This window comes from Arachis ipaensis, chromosome B3, assembly GCF_059453495.1.
Source record: "Arachis ipaensis isolate K30076 ecotype BB chromosome B3, ASM5945349v1, whole genome shotgun sequence".
NCBI classification, from domain to species: domain Eukaryota; kingdom Viridiplantae; phylum Streptophyta; class Magnoliopsida; order Fabales; family Fabaceae; genus Arachis; species Arachis ipaensis.
Window position 1 is genome coordinate 143,127,038 of NC_142438.1, and position 16,565 is coordinate 143,143,602.

At 35.6% G+C, this 16,565-nt stretch overlaps 2 protein-coding genes across 10 annotated transcripts; one reads left to right on the forward strand and one right to left on the reverse strand.

Annotated features, from left to right (window-relative positions):
• Positions 1–2,937: 2,937 nt before the first annotated feature.
• LOC107631628 (dentin sialophosphoprotein-like protein) lies at positions 2,938–9,678 on the forward strand. 8 transcript variants are annotated; one of them, XR_015907242.1, is made up of 9 exons: positions 2,938–3,186; positions 4,454–4,572; positions 5,213–5,733; positions 5,844–6,195; positions 6,912–7,574; positions 7,985–8,133; positions 8,530–8,665; positions 8,752–8,917; positions 9,241–9,678. XR_015907242.1 is itself a non-coding variant. In XM_016335121.3 (8 exons), the coding sequence occupies exons 2-8, from the start codon at positions 4,549–4,551 to the stop codon at positions 8,863–8,865; spliced, it is 1,959 nt and encodes a 652-aa protein (XP_016190607.1). In that variant the 5' UTR covers positions 2,938–3,186; positions 4,454–4,548; the 3' UTR covers positions 8,866–9,174. The 8 variants fall into 8 exon arrangements, 4 of the variants coding, with proteins under 4 accessions (XP_016190607.1, XP_088364403.1, XP_088364404.1 ...); XR_015907244.1 differs by having other exon boundaries at positions 6,918–7,574; XR_015907243.1 differs by lacking the exon at positions 9,241–9,678 and adding an exon at positions 9,059–9,174.
• A 117-nt stretch (positions 9,679–9,795) lies between these two features.
• Positions 9,796–15,845, reverse strand: LOC107631630 (chloride conductance regulatory protein ICln). Of its 2 annotated transcripts, XM_088508280.1 has the most exons (9): positions 15,672–15,845; positions 13,572–13,834; positions 13,208–13,462; positions 12,983–13,105; positions 12,781–12,895; positions 12,632–12,691; positions 12,483–12,542; positions 12,295–12,380; positions 9,796–10,074 (listed from the first exon to the last, which is right to left on the reverse strand). In XM_088508280.1, the coding sequence occupies exons 3-9, from the start codon at positions 13,367–13,369 to the stop codon at positions 10,003–10,005; spliced, it is 678 nt and encodes a 225-aa protein (XP_088364406.1). In that variant the 5' UTR covers positions 13,370–13,462; positions 13,572–13,834; positions 15,672–15,845; the 3' UTR covers positions 9,796–10,002. The 2 variants fall into 2 exon arrangements, with proteins under 2 accessions (XP_088364406.1, XP_088364407.1); XM_088508281.1 differs by lacking the exon at positions 15,672–15,845 and having other exon boundaries at positions 12,983–13,101; positions 13,209–13,462; positions 13,572–15,659.
• Positions 15,846–16,565: the final 720 nt, after the last annotated feature.

Genomic DNA, 16,565 nt, shown 5'->3' on the forward strand with positions numbered 1-16,565 from the left:
AAAGTACGTACCAAAAGTAACTTAGAATTGTTAAACGGATAGAATAGTACTGAATCTGAACCCGTCAGAGTAGTGCTAGAGTTATACGTTGATATTCCTCGTAAATCATAAGACCTTTAGTGTCGCTTTCCAAATAAAGGATCGGAACAAACATGTTAACAATATGTTTATGATTAACAAAATATTTTACTTGCTTATACTCGATGCATGTAGTTGTGATGACTCGTACGTTCTGATTTGTGAATGTGTGTATCATATATAATAATCAAGTCAAACAAGAATGGCAAAGGTGAGAGAATGTTTTTTAGGACAGAGAAAGACAAGTATCATGACTCAGCAATTCAGCATGTCCGGATGAAACAAAATGATTATTGAAATTTTTATAGTTAAATATTCTGAGAATGCATGGAACAGAAACACGGATGCTTGCATTGCAATTTGATTGAAATTTCTAATGTATTTATAATTTAAAATTTTTAATTAATAGTAACTTAATACGTGTCTTTATTAACTAAACGCATAATTAATTTGAATCTTTTAGTCAACTTATTATTTAATTTGGAGCACATGATGATGAAAAAATTTGATTGTGGGTACACTGGTTTGAGTAGTGTTCATTTTCTGATCTAATATTCAAATTTAAAGTGAGTAAAGCTCAATTAACAGGTATGAATTGGATCGACACCTACTTGATTTCATAGAAGTTGGAGGTGACGAGTTATTCTAACTCTACTTGTAATTAACTCTTGTAATATTTTCTATTCATCTAAAAATGAGATCTCAACAACTTTTTTATTAGAAGGGAATAACAAATTCACTAACAAAGACGAGATTACTCAAAAAGTGGTGATTGACTCTATATCTACAATTATAAATATTTTGACATTCTCAAATATACTTCGAACCCAATTTATTAAAAATGTACCTAAAACTTATACTAACCTAAGTATTAGAGTTCTTTACAGGTATCACCTCCCACCTCCTCACGAAAAACTTGGATAACAACACTTTAATACGAGAGACGTTAGACACTATCTCCAAAAGAATCTAGACCTCACGTTTAACCATCCGTATCTCGTTAGAAGTAGTATTCCAACTTTTCATTTGTTTGAGATTATTATTTTTGTTTTTCAATGACTCCACATGCACTGGCACTGTAATATACTTTCTCTTTTTGAGAAAATATAATTTTTTTATTTTCATAAATTTATTAAAAACATTAACGTATTTGATGATAAAATTTGTCCAAATACATTCATTTAAGAAGGATTGGGTAATACAAAATTATACTATTGTTCATACCCTGCCCAATGCTAAAACCTAAGATCCAAGTAAAAAGGTCTAACCCAAAGGAGTTAAGCCTCACACTGCACAAACCAGATGCCACGAAGTCAGCTATCTTGAAGTCGGTACGAGGATCAGCTGTCAAATAAACCCTCCCTCAAGAGGATAATTGCCCCTAGAATCTCTCTAACCACTTCCAAGAGCCATATCTCAACGACCCTAAGATAAAGGGACGGTTATTCTCTTTAAAAAGTGGCACTATTTCAACGGTGGTTATTGGTTCACCACTATAAATACACTGACACCTCTCAGGTATCTCTAAGTCCCAATACTCTCTAGCCCTGCTCACACCCTTGCTGACTTAGGCATCGGAGTGTTTTTGCAGGTACCACCCCCATTCGTTCATACTCACAAGTCGGACGGAGGCCCCCAAGACGCAGACCCGTTCGAAGGCTTCCTTCCTCAGACGATTGAGCCAACCCAGCGAGTCCAGCCCAACAATTTCCGGTTACCCATCGTAACAACTATTAATTTTAAGTCCAACTTGATAAAGTTATTTTGGAAAAATATTTGTGTTTAAAAAAACATAAATATTTTATTTTATATTTAGTAAATAAAAAGTTAGGTAGTACCTGTATTTTTAGTTTTGAAAAAACTAGGAATATTTTAAAAACACTTATAAAAATGTTTTCAAAAACTAATCATTTACTTTTTAAATTTAAAAAGCTTATTATAATCATCGAATTAATATATTACTGTGTTGTTAACAAGGACAGATATACTTGTATAATTATAGGAGCAAACACCCCACTAAAATTTAAAAATATTTTAAGTAATATATAAAAATGATGTATAACTATCTTTATTAAATTATAAAAATTAATTCCACTATTTTTTTTTATTTTATTCCCTGTTATATATATATTTTTTTTTTTTACCAAAGATAGGAGACTCGAACCCGCAACCTCTTAATTGAGTATGGAGAGATTATGCCATTTGAGCTATTACTCATTGGCCCTGCTATATATATCTTGTCTACACTCTTAAAATTTTTTAAATTCATCACTGGTGTTAAAATTAATTTGCGTCACAGTGGGCTAAAACAGTTCCATTAATTTATTATACATGAATGACTGACCGCAAACTCTCTAGGTATTATCTTGACCATATCAAATCAAATTCTCGTTTGAAAGGGTGTGAGAGTTTTCATGAAATAAGGACAAAACAAAAATGATAAAAGAATAAAAAAACTCTGCAAAGGACGAAGAGGAACCTAAAAAAGAGGGAGCACCAACTTCCAACTACCAAGTGGCAAATTTCATTACACTCATCAAAATTAAAATATTCCAAAACTAAATTGATTTCAATATTTCATACATTTTTTATTTCGAAATAAGAGAAAGAACGAGCCACAAAGTGGCACGTGCGGAGCCCACTAGGAGGTCGCACAGCATTTCTACGGTGTGGACCAGGGACACGTGCCGTGATCCTAGCTAAACAACGGTGCGTGGACCAATAGGAATTCAGTAACTGATCGGATCTTAGCGCGCACCTCCCGTCCACGAACCACGAATCCTGAAATCTGCTCGATGCCACGTGTCGCCTTCTTCGCGATACTTTTTGCTTAAATTCAAAAAGCACTAAAACAAAAATAATAATATTTTATTGCTGAGTAGAAAAAATAAAAAAGAATAGCTGTGTGCTTGCTGGTGGCGTTCGACGGAAAAGAAGGCTCTGGAAGGTCCAAGGAATCAAAACTCGGCCGCTGAAACAACGCATCACAGAATCCGCACTTTCTCCTTTTATTTTTCCTGTCAGATCTCAGTTTTTCTCTGAAAATTATCATTTTCCCGCGGAATTCGGTTCTCCCGTTAGCCGGACGCTGATACAGTTCAAAGTCAGGTCTGTAATATTTTCTTTCCTTTATTTTAATTTATTTATAAATTTGTGTTTATTGTGAGTGGTTTTACTGCTGTGGATTTTGTACTTCAATTGTAGCTTAACGATACAGTTGGTGCCATGTTCGCATGGAGAGAACGTCGAAAAGGAAATTCGGAGTTTAGATTTTGTGATTTAGATTCGGAATCTATTCGGCTAGGGACAGAATTCTGCGCCCTGAATTATCTACTTTTAAAAAGAAAAAATTATAGTATCGGCTCATAAATAAGTGGAATTTTAGCGTTTTGATGTTTGATGACTCTGGTTCACCGATCAGGATCGGAAAATAGAAAAGGATCAAGGGAATTTATTTTAGGCCTTATTACCGTACAAAATTGAAGGTCTCTGATTTTGGTTTACTGGACCAATAGTCCAGTAGGGATTAGACATGGTTATTGTTCCAGGCATGTGATTGGGGATTGGGGAACATCTTTGGATCAAATGAAGCTTTCCTCCTTTCTAGAGTAAGCCCAACATCGTACTTGCTACGCGATTATGACTACTCTGGTAGGGGACCTGCAAAAAGCTCCAACGCCAATGCAATTCTTTCAATTTATGTCTATCATACCTCTTCACTGATTGGATTTTGGAGGTGTCCCTTTTATTTCTAGTGCCGCCACCTTCTCTTTATTGTTCATAGCCCCTAAGGGAATCTTTAGCTGTTATAGTTGGAAGCTGTTAAATGTATCATCATTATGATTAAGATGTGCTTGGCTGTTTATAGTTATATACTGTTATTATTATACGGAAGAGATTCTGAAATTCTCTGCAGCTAATGGGTTTTTCTGTCATAATGATTCATAAGTTGGCAATAAATAGTTTGGAATTTTCTTAAATACTTTCAGAATATGAACTCATTTAGCACTCAAAACTTGTGTATCTGTTGAAACAGAATATCCTGTGTTGTAACTTTGAGACAAGGTATGACATTGGCAATGTTTTTAAAATTTACCAGTTGAGAAACTATGTAACCCTTGTGGATTGGTGTTAGTAATCATTGGCTGCTGTAGTGATTAGGAGTGCAATTGCAAAGTTCATCTGTAAGCTGGGCTGTTATGCTAGGGTTTTATATATGTATTTCAGGTTGACGTGTTGTGTTTGTAATATTTCATGCAAAATATAATAGGATTAGAACTCAGCATGAGATTTCCTTGTCATGATCCAAATAATTTTTGTTTATTTGTCAAAACTTGCAACTGAAGCTCCTTTTTTCGCATGTTATTCATGATAGAGAAAGATCTTTGAGGACAGATCTTGGAAAAGAAACATGACACTGGATCAAGCAGTTGCTTGTTTCTTTAGTGGTGGATAGAAGATCTCAAAGGAATGTCAAACTTCTCTATGTATGAGGTACTAAACATTGCAGTTCAGTTCAAGCACCGATATTTGAAATTTTGGACACCCATAGATCACATGCCTGATTTGATTAATCTGTATATGACTGAAGTCTCTATCATTACGTATCAACCCACAAATAATTGTGAACACAAAAGTGGTCATACTTCTTCCCAGTTCAAGCTTAGATACATCTTTTTCCCTAATTCGTCACTTCCCCATACCTAACAAATTGAGAGGCTGCACCCATGTTGTCTGGTATGATATATAACTCTTTGGCTGGACAGCGAATATTAGCAATGCATTAATAAAATATTTTTATTGAAGGCAAAATGTATTTTTATCATTCGCGGAGTCAACCCCACTATGCACACACATGCATGTTGTCTGAGGTAGTTGACTTCTGAAATGATTGTCACTTGTTTCTTTTAGAAGCTTTTGATGCTATGCTTGTGAAAATAAATACTGTTACTGAAAGCAAAATATCTTTTTCCCTTCATAAACTCAAATCCCCGCACCCTGCGCAGCACAGGCATTGTCTGAAGTAGATGAATTCTGAACTCTGAAGTGATTATCACTGATTTCTTTTAATTGCTTTTGATGCCATGGAATTGCAAGTTATTTTCAAAATCTAAATACATGTTTTGTGTTACAGCTTCAAGGTAATGTGTGGGATGAATTTTGTGAAGCTGATGATCGTGTAGTGCCCAATGCTGGTGATGACCACAAGGTGCAATTTGCATTACAGGCTGAGAGTTGTAAGAAATCACTTAAAGAATTGCATAGTATCAAAAGAAGTACTGGTGTTGTGAGTAGTTATGGTCCTCAAGGTCAAGAGGAACTGTTGCCAAATCTGAGCCTGAAAGAAAGAATGCTGGAAAAGGGTTCATGGTCTCAAAAGCCTGAGGGTTTTTTTTCTTCATGTGATGGTGACTTGTGCAAAGAACTGAAAACACCGACATCTGATAATACTAGGATGTCTGATCATTTAAAGAGCAGCAATGCAGATTCTAGCAGTGTGGATGATGCTATCTTAAGAGACAAGTGTATAGTGGAGGATGATGGCCTGTCTCAGTATCAAATAAATGACATATCACAAACTGATAATGACCTCAGTTTTCTTGATAATGATGTGTGGTTGGATATAGGAAACTTTGAAGATGTTGACAGGGCATTGTAAGAAACCCCCGTTTGAGAGAATTTTTCTAAATATTCCCCTTTATAAGAAATTCGAATCAATTCATCATGATCCTAGAAATATCTGAATAGCACTTTTGAAATTGCAGAAATTGTGACTTAACTTTTGGAATGGGGAGTCTCAATAATGAAGAAGAGGAGTTTTGCTGGCTCTCATCTTCACATGGAGCTGAAGGATCTGATGATGCATTAAAGTCCGACTTCAAGTTTGCCTCATCTGAGGAGAGCCCATTGAAGAGTATGTCAGATTATAATATGTCACCCAAGGAAAATATTGAAGGTCTGCCAACTAATGATCCCAACAAAAAAGCATCTCCTATTGATAAAAAACTGATGTCGCAAATGAATATTGATCATGATGCTGGACCACCTCCATTATCAGCATTTGGTGAATCAAATAGGAAGTCCACTAATACGGATAACTTGGTGCCCACTGAAAAAGTAAGTTACCCCTTTACTTGATTTCGTATTAAATTGTATAACTTGGATTCTAATTCCTGAGTTTCAAATCATGCGGTACAATTTGTTCTAGACTCCTCCATGTCACATAAGGAGAAATATATAAGCTCACATAATTCCCTCTCCAAGGAATGTGACAAAATAAGTTTTGATATTTGTCTCTGAATATTTTGAAGATCATTCATGACATTGAAATTGATTACTTAAGTGTTACACGTACATATACTACATTGGCACTAGACCTGATTCTGCTTTACATTTCACTGCTGTAATGTCCGAGAGTATTCTATAACTCAATTCAGTTTATATCTAAATATAATCAAAGATTGGTACGGAAAAGTTTCTTAGTCAATGCAACAATATTATATTCTACCACTATTGACCTGTAAAGGGCTAAAACTTTGAGACTTCAAAATTCTATAAAAATCAAAATATCTAAAACTTTTAGTCTTCAAGATGATATTATGGTCTGTTCATGTCATAAGAATTTTTTTTCCTGCTTGGAGTTGTACCTAATAATAAGAAAGGGAACTATATTTTTTCTTGGCTAATTGATTGTATTACTCTGGTTAGTAATGTAAATGTATGTTTTGTAGCAACTGGAAACTGGTCTGGCTGCGTCCTCTATTTCTTAAGATTAATGTATACTGTCTCTTAATTCATAATTGTATATGCCAGACAGCCTCATTGTATTAAAGGTGCAGGGTAAGCTGTCAAAGCCATCAGTTGGAAAGAGAAAAAATGGCTACCTAGAAAATGGTGATTCCATTCATCCCTATTCTCATATGGAGCAATATCCACATCTGAAGCAACCCTTTGGAGCATCATCCAGTGCAGTTACTTCTCAGGATAGCATCCATAAACATACACCAAACATGGATTCTGATTCTTTAGGATGTGTACAGATGCGGACTCCCTTAACTCACCGTGATTATAATCATACTCCAAGTTACACTTCCCTGCTTCCAGCTTTGTCTGGATCAAGGTCTGAACATAATAAACAACTGTCTCCTTTGGAGAGTCCTCACGGGAAACCTTTGGAGGCTGCTAGCTTGGAAACAAATGATAAGAGGGAAAAATTATATAATTGTTATGATGCACGACTGTTAAGTAGGGGTATCAAAGGTGAAAATATGGCTAGTCACATGACACCGTTTCCAAGTCCAGGTTCAGGCCAGCGGGTAGGTCATCAGTTTGAGAATGAAAATGAAGACCATAGTGAAGTTGGAGGAGTTAGCATTGGATTTTCACAAGAAATAGATTCTTCAAATGCTCAAGAAAGCCCATCCATGAGCTCAGCTTTGGATGAAATCTCACTTGAAGCAACTAGCTTTAGGCAGCTCCAACAGGTCATGGATCAGGTATTTGAATATTTTCTGATGCCGAAGTTTGTTCCTGTGTTTTGTGATAGTGTCTCCTAGGCAATGAATTAAAAATTAACATGTCATGCATTTAACTTATGGTTTGTCATGATGAAAGATTTTATCGTGTGGGTGTTAACATAGCATCCTAATTATGCTTAGCCATGTGGATGCTGGAAATATGGTGCTTATCCTATTTTCAAGTATTATAGTCTGAATTAAGTTGGTTGTTACTATGGGTGGTCAGATACGGAATATATTGAAAAAGATGGGAACAAAACTATAAAAAGGGAAGAGGGAAAAGAGAATGTCCCGTGTTGTGAATGCTAAGAAAATCTTATCTATCTACCCTTGCTGCAAGTCTTCCGCTTCATTGATTATAAACTTATAATCAATTCACTTGAATGCAGTTGGATATAAGAACTAAACTATGTATAAGGGATAGTCTGTACCGATTAGCTAAGAGTGCTGAACAAAGACATACGGATGCAAATGTGAATGGTCAACTTGGTGATGATATTGAAACCCGGAAAGCATTAATGACACAGGGTGCAGACAGGTATCACTTGCATTATTCATTCTTCATAATCAGATATGTATTTTCGTGGCACTAAACATTCACTGCATACACATTGACATGTTCCCCTAGAGTAGTTTAGTTATCTGCTCATCCTTGCACTTACCTTGTACTGTAGAGTAGTTTTTATTTTATTCATGAGAATGCTATATTGATATGTGAAAAATAAAACATTGATGAATATGGGAACTGAAATAACACTAGGTAATAGGACAATATCATTTGTAACTAATATTGAGAATAAATTTTCAGATATAATATCGTTAAAAAATATTTATAGTCCATTCTAGATTTCTAGATCTTAGCTTCTAATATGTATGGAATATTGGTGTTTTGCTGAAAATATTTAAAACTGGTATAACACCTTGCTCTATTCAGGTGTACTGGGTTCATGGATGTGGAAACTAACACAAATCCCATTGATCGATCTATAGCACACTTGCTTTTTCATAGGCCCTCAGATGCATCAATATTTCCCCGTAATGATACAACTCCTTTTAAATCGGGTTCCATGGTATGCTTTTATGAATGATTAAAATGCTTATCAAATGTTAAATGTTTGGCGCGGCCTTAGTCCTCATGTTGTGGTTTGAATAACAGATACATGGATCAGTGATCAATCCACCAGTAATGACTGAGAACCAGGTTTGCCAGGAAGGATCTTCGGGTGGAGTAGAAAAGAAGCCCTTAGCGATAACACCTAGTAAAAAGTGAAACTAGCATTGGCTATTTGGCCTTAGCCTCGTGTACAATGTTTTTCTTTCAAGTAAGTCATCGTATCGTGTACCATGTATTTATTGGAGGCTTACTCAGATCCCCTTGTTTCTTAACTGCTGATTTTTTTTTTTTTTTGTATCTGATATCATAAATACTGATGACCGATGTATAATTTCCCGATCAAGATTAGGTGGCAGATATGACAATGTAGAGTAATGCTACTTCCCCAACTTTTTTTTTGGGTTAGTTTTTTTTTAGAAAAGTGGTTAAGGATATAATTTTATTGAAAAAGCGATTTTGTTGCAAGTTGCTTCTCGATTACCAATTGGTAGTACGACTTTCCTGAATAGTGATACGATCCTTGATCTGCAGATCTGGAATATCATAGGCATATGGCACCCAAAACCTCTCCAGTCACCGCGGCCTTCAACACCGAATTAATCGGAGATTAATCAACAAATTGTTTAGTCTGGTTTAAGTCGACCTACGTTTAGATATACGGGGTTGAGCTCTATCCAACCGCACAACACTTAGATTCTTCATCTGCGCTGAGCATCATAGTTCACAACCGGAGCCTAGAGCCAAATGATTGAAAATGCATATATATATAAATTTAAATTTCGAATATTATTATGGACAAAATACTGACCTAAATCTATAAATTTAAACTTTAAAGCCTTAAGGAAATTATTTAAAGAGAAGTGTTAGGAGACCAGCAAGTTTTGTGATTTGTCGTCATTATTAATGTTTTTAATGGTGTGAAATTTAATCTAATGATATAGAATTATTCACTTTTCTCTTGATGATTAAGTGTTGGTCAAATTTAAATAAAAGTACTGATCTCCTAGACTTTCTCTTATTTAAATTAAACCAATCATCAGCCACGACTTAGCACAAATCTACTCACAATTCACCTATTCTTAGTGGTTTAGAATAAAACTAGGGGGGCTTAATATTGTTACCTGCTAACACTTTCAAAGCACTTTCATCATTCTAAACATGAAACAAAATTCATTAGTCGCGCATAATTGTCCATCAATTATCAACAGTATATAACCCCCTAATTAGATTTTCATACTAATTTACATAACATAACCAACAGTTTATATGCTATGTTCGGCTAAACACAGCCACTCAATTATGGGTGCCATCCTCATCGTGCTCCATCTCTTCTGCATCCTCAAAACGCTGATCGTTGATATGAAGCTGCAATCAATCAAACTTAATATAAATAAGGGATAATTTTGAAACAAATTTAAAATCTGGTACTGAACATGGGTTTCTTATATAACTGATCGACAATTCGCCATAACCAAATACAAAATCATCAATATGAAGCATTAAAGCCTCACAAGTCATGAGAATAGATAAGGATTCCGGTACAGAGAAACACATTACAAACCAGCATTGTGTTTATCCGCATCAATACACAAAATAGAATAAAAATATGCCCTCAACCAGTTAATAAATTGTCTGTGTAATCATTTTTGCTTCAAATTTTCAAAATAATAACAAAAAACTATATTCCAATATTTGAATTTAGAAATTAGGTTACCATGAACTTGAAAGTGTCAATAGAATGAAATTCCATAAAATAGCACTAATCATTCAAATATCCTAAAATTGTACTTATCAAAATTTTTGCAACAAAGATAGGTGGTCTACCCCTCCGAAGCACAAGCCAGTTATTGGTAAAAAATTATTTAGAGAATGGGAAGTAAAATCAGTTGGAAAACTTTCATACACTAGATGCAGTGAAGGCACTACACAATAAATAGCCACCCCCTTAAACAAGTAGAATAAAGACCAAATGATATGTGTGGCTCTCTTGTTCTTATAGCGACTGCCAACAACTTTTTCGCATCCATATCTAGCTCAGTGTCTCGAGCCTATCAAAATAAAAAGAGGAGAAAAAAACAAAAAGATTTTGCCAAACTCCTTAATATTTAATAGTCATAAAATGCAATGAATTTTACATTAATATTCAGGTCATGCCTAAGGTTCTCCTTTAATCAGAATTCAGAAAACGGTACTTGATCCAAATAGTATATAGTAACCTAATTTGTTCTAGATACTAAAAAAAGTAAGGAAACAAAACAAAACAAGATTCATGATGTTTGCAATAGCAACAAGCATTTAAACAATTTAAACACATCTGACGTCTTCCCTCCTGACCTGGTCTCTCCCTATATCACAGACCATTCAATAACTGTAACAAACCAAGAGGGACAAAATTGGGATTCAACTCCTTTTAAATTTACTTATAGAAGGAGGGGAAAACACGTAACTAATTAACAACTTCAAATTGTTGTTATTCCACATGTTTAGGAAAGTAGTTAGAATTTTGATATTATAAATAAGAAAGCTGAAAAGCTTTTAGGCAGGGAATAAGTGGAGTGACTATTTAGTGGAGAGTTTGGCCTCTCGAATGCCAAGTGAATCTTCTTTCATAACTCATTCTTCATCCTTCTTTTCTGAATAATATTTCTTGAGAGTGTCACATTGATACCTCAACCTTTCTCTACCCTAACTTCTATCTCTCACCCCTTACTACTCTAATTGTTAATTATATGCTACTGTACCTCTTGATAATCTGGAATTAGTGAGGAAACTCTTTAACAATAACCCACAGTGCTGAAGTGGCTGAACTAAGAGTGTCTTCGAATAAAGCATTTGGAGGACGAAATGTATTCTCTAAGAGGCTTTTAAATCCTTTCATTGGAAATGATGTTTGGATATTAATAGAAAGAATTTTACAACTTACAAAAGTATCTTATAGAGTAATTTTGTTTAGTTTAAATAAAGAAATTAAAATACCCCATAAGAGAGGGAATTCTCAAAATTCTTCCATTATCTCTTCCTTTAAAACTTGATGGACAACAAATTTGTTCTCAAACTTGATACATATATATCATCTTTTGTTGTTGCACAAACAAGACATTTCAGAATTACATCAATTTAGTTACACAATATTTTAAATTCTTCAAAAATTTTAAAATACTCTATCCAAACAACACACTAAAGGATTTTAGGCAAGAAAAGAATGAAGTTCTAGTTTGAATGTGTTAAAACAGAAAGCAAATGATAATTATTCCATATCAAGAGAGGAACAATTAATCTGCAAGTTTTAAAATTGATTCAAGAGACTCAGTAGATCAAGACTCAAGCATAACGCCATATAAAAGGAAAAATAAAAACAACCACCAAAATGAAAGAGAAAGCACAATTAACAAATAACCTAAAGTATCCATAACTGAATTTACAGAAACTTTGAAGGTTAGACATAAAATAGTGATAGACAACTTTTAAGTATCCATAACTGAATTTGCAGAAACTTAATCACAAGAGAAGATGCAGGATTATATGTTAGAATGTGAGACTGCACAAACAAAAGTGGATAGGGAACTATGAGGAAGAGCAACCAACCTCAAGTACTGTACGAGCTAGATCATGATGTCCATTTGACTGACCAAGAGAGTTCGCTGGATTATGAGAGATATAACCTTCTTCCTCTGGGGGAAAATGAAGATCTTTAGCAACGTAACAACTAGAACAATCTACGGGATCAAACCTTTCCAAATTTTAACAAACAAGGTAAAAAGCCCCGCATATACCTTCCTCTTCCCCTTCCATCTGATCAGCACTGAAAACCCAATCACGCTCTTCTCCTTCCTCTAAAAGAACAATATCAGCACAAACAACTCAGAAAGGAGTAAAAAGTAAAAACAGAGTATTAATAACAGTATGGGAGGTTAGCGCTAACCATCATTTGGTTCTGGATTAAGCTCTGCACACTCACAGAATACTTGAAACAAAGTATCCACTGCAAAAAATACATATAAGCAAACCCCAGAGTAACAAACTAATAATCTATCAACAAGAAAAGTACCAAAGTGTAAATTGGCAACATACATTGAGAAGGATCAGAGGGGATAAGCCTCATCTCTGTGATCCTGAATAAATCCTGTATGTCACTGGATTCAGAGTCGGAGTTTTCAGAACCATCCTCTTCAGCATTAGTGTCAATCTTCAGGAAGCGCCCTACTAGTCAGAGATTTGAAAATAACAAAACGACTAAACTGTAACACATTAATTAAGAAATGATAGGTGATACCTGGGTGTATAAACAAGGATGGGGGTAGGCATCTGGGTCTCTTGAGACGGCATGGAGGGAAATAGACAAGAAATCAACAGCATATCCCTTGGTGTTGTCTACATCGCTGAGCCATATCACTTGCCCGCAACAAACAGAGTCACCAGATTGTGATGTTTAGTAAAATTGAGTATGTAACTGTAAAAGGAAGGAAAGAGCTATGGAAAATAACAAGTGATTTAGTTACTTGGTAGTAATATAGAGTGTGCCGGAGGAGATGGGAGGGAGGTTGGCAAGCACAAGGTCCACACCACGCTGCATGTGCATGAGTTCCTCCCCATTCTCAGTGTCCAGGACAGGTTGTCCATTATTGTTTCTCTCACTGAAGTTTCTCAACCCTAAACCCATTTTGTCACCGATTCTGCGAATATCTATTGACTCTTAGAACGAACTTCAGCTTAGCTATTACGGTTGCACACGGTTAGGTCAGCTCAAGCTCACCTTTTGTTAACAGAATCATACTACAATTTCAGGAATCACACACACACAAAACACAGAAATATAAATTTATACAAAAGAAGTAAATTTATAATTAAAAAAAATGGCATACTTAAAGCGAGAACAGGAGAGGCAGCGAAGCAGATTGGGAGAACAGAGAGGAGCAGCAGAACAGAAGAGAGGCGAATGCACGGCTAGAGGAGGTGACGGCTGGCGAGCACCACGTGAAGGCGACGGCAACGGCAGAGCTCAGCGGACTGGAGTTGAATCAAGCCTTCAAGCTCAGGGGCCCGGAAGAATGGTGACGGCTGGGGCTGGAGAAGACCGGAATGGCAGGCTGGTGTCGCTGGAGGAGGATGGAGGAGATGTGGAGAACTGGATATTCACAGAACAGGAATCCTCGGGATTTAGGGGGTTTTTTTTTTATTATTATTATACTTACCATGACACATAAGGAGAAATATATAAGCTCACATAATTCCCTCTCCAAGGAATGTGACAAAATAAGTTTTGATATTGGTCTCTCAATATTTTGAAGATCATTCACATTGAAATTGATTACTTAAGTGTTACACGTATACTATATTGGCACTAGACCTGATTCTATTTTACGTTTCACTGCGGTAATGTCCAAGAGTATTCTATAACCCAATTCAGTTTATATCTAAATATAATCAAAGATTGGTACTGAAAAGTTTCTTAGTCAATGCAACAATATTATATATTCTACCACTATTGACCTGTAAAGGGCTAAAACCAAGGTTCTGAGAACCGGACCGGTCATCAAACCGTTCTAGTTATTGGTTTATTGGTTTACTTGTTTAACCGGCCCAACTGGTAGTTCAACCGAAAAAATCGTTTTAGAATAAAATAATAAATAAATTATAAATAAACATCCTAAAATATAATTATAGTCTAATATAAATCTTAAAATATTTTTGAAATTTAAAACACTACATAAAATATCATCAACCTAATCCATATGATCTTATCAAAATAAGAACTCAAAAATTAAATAGTAGAAAAACATATCTAAATATTAAATCCCAACATCATGATTTATCAATCATCAAAATCCGCAAGAACTTGTTGCAAATTTGCTTTGGTGGATTAGGATTAAGATTAGCAGCATCATTCGAAATTAATAAAAGTTTTATTAATTAAAACAAAACTAAAGACCAGCCACAGCACAATGAAAAATAAAAAAAATTATCAACATGATCATATCTAAACTCTGCCATCAACATTCAGCAACAAACAAAGCAGCAAAACCAGCAATAATTAGGAGCCAGCAACTACAAATCAAAGCAAAACCAGCAACTACAAAACAAAGAAGTATCCATTACCAGATACGAAATTAAAGACTAGCCACAGCACATTGAAAAATCAAAAAATTATCAACATGACCATATTTAAATTCTGCCGCCAACATTCAGCAACAAACAAAGAAATAAAAACAGCAGGACATTCAGCAGCAAAAACACCATTACCAACAGCATTCAGCAACAAACAGGGCATTCAACAACAAAAATTAGAACCTTGTGACTAACTATTATTCGAACTAAGTGGATTAGGATTAGCAGAATCATTTGAATTAGGAGGATTGGCAGACGAATTATTATTCAAACAGGCATTATCAGCAACTGCTGCTTGATTAATACTTTCATCCATGACTAAAATCAATAAATCATAATCCAAATTAAAAACAGCAATAGAACGGCTAGAAATCCAATAATCATCCATGAGACCATAGAACAGAATCAGTAACAAATCCATTACTCAATTTCAGAATCAGTAACAAAAGCACATATTAGAACAGAATCAGTAATATATCAGAAATCAATCACTAACTTCAGAGTTCATATTCACAAATCCCTAATTTCAGAAATTGCATATTTGAGTAATTTGAAATTTCATGAGTTTAGCCCACTAACCTTGACGGAGAGATATTATAAAAGCTAGAAATTATAAAACCAATCAGAAATATGGTTAAAGCATTTCATCAAACATGTTGAGTGCGGTAAAATTAAAACGAAATAAGAGAATCCAAAGCTTAATTTCAATGTGATAGAGAATGCAGAATGCAGACCGAAGAACGAAGAAGAAGAATTGAAGAACCAAACTTCAAGCCAAGACCCAAGAAGAATTGAAGAAATATGGAACAAAAATTGAAGAAGAAGTTCAGAGAAGATGAAGACAAGGAACCACTCACCTGGGTTCGAGAGGCCAGCGAAGACGAAGAGGACCTGGGGATGGCGGCGGCGCTGACGACCTGGGAACCGCGGCGACGACGGAGAGCTAGGGTACTGGGTACGGGGTTCCTCTTCCTTGGCTTCAGAGGGCTAGGGTTCACGAACGACCGAACGAGTGAGCTGAGAGGAATGAATGGGGGAAGAGGGGGGGGGGGACGGGACGGGACGGGTGGTTCACGAACGAGTGGATCGGGTTTTTTTTAAATTAGCCAAAAACGGCGTCGTTTTAGAGGAACCGGCCGGTTACCAGTCCGGCCCAACCGGCCGGTTCAACGGTTTCCAACGATTTTCAACACAACGGTTATTAGAGGAGGATCGGATCGTTTTCATTACCGGTTTCCGGTTAAACCGGTTCGACCGGCCTATTCGATCCGATTTTTAGAACCTTGGCTAAAACTTTGAGACTTCAAAATTCTATAAAAATCAAAATATCTAAAACTTTTAGTCTTCAAGATGATATTATGGTCTATTCATGTAATAAGAAATTTTTTTCCCTGCTTGGAGTTGTACCTAATAATAAGAAAGGGAACTATATTTTTTCTTGGCTAATTGATTGTATTACTCTGGTTAGTAATGTAAATGTATGTTTTGTAGCAACTGGAAACTGGTCTGGCTGCCTCCTCTATTTCTTAAGATTAATGTATACTGTCCCTTAATTCGTAATTGTATATGCCAGAGAGACTCATTGTATTAAAGGTTCAGGATAAGCTGTCAAAGCCATCAGTTGGAAAGAGGAAAAATGTGTACCTAGAAAATGGTGATTCCATTCATCCCTATTCTCAGACGGAGCAATATCCACATCTGAAGCAACCCTTTGGAGCATCATCCAGTGCAGTTACTTCTCAGGATAGCAT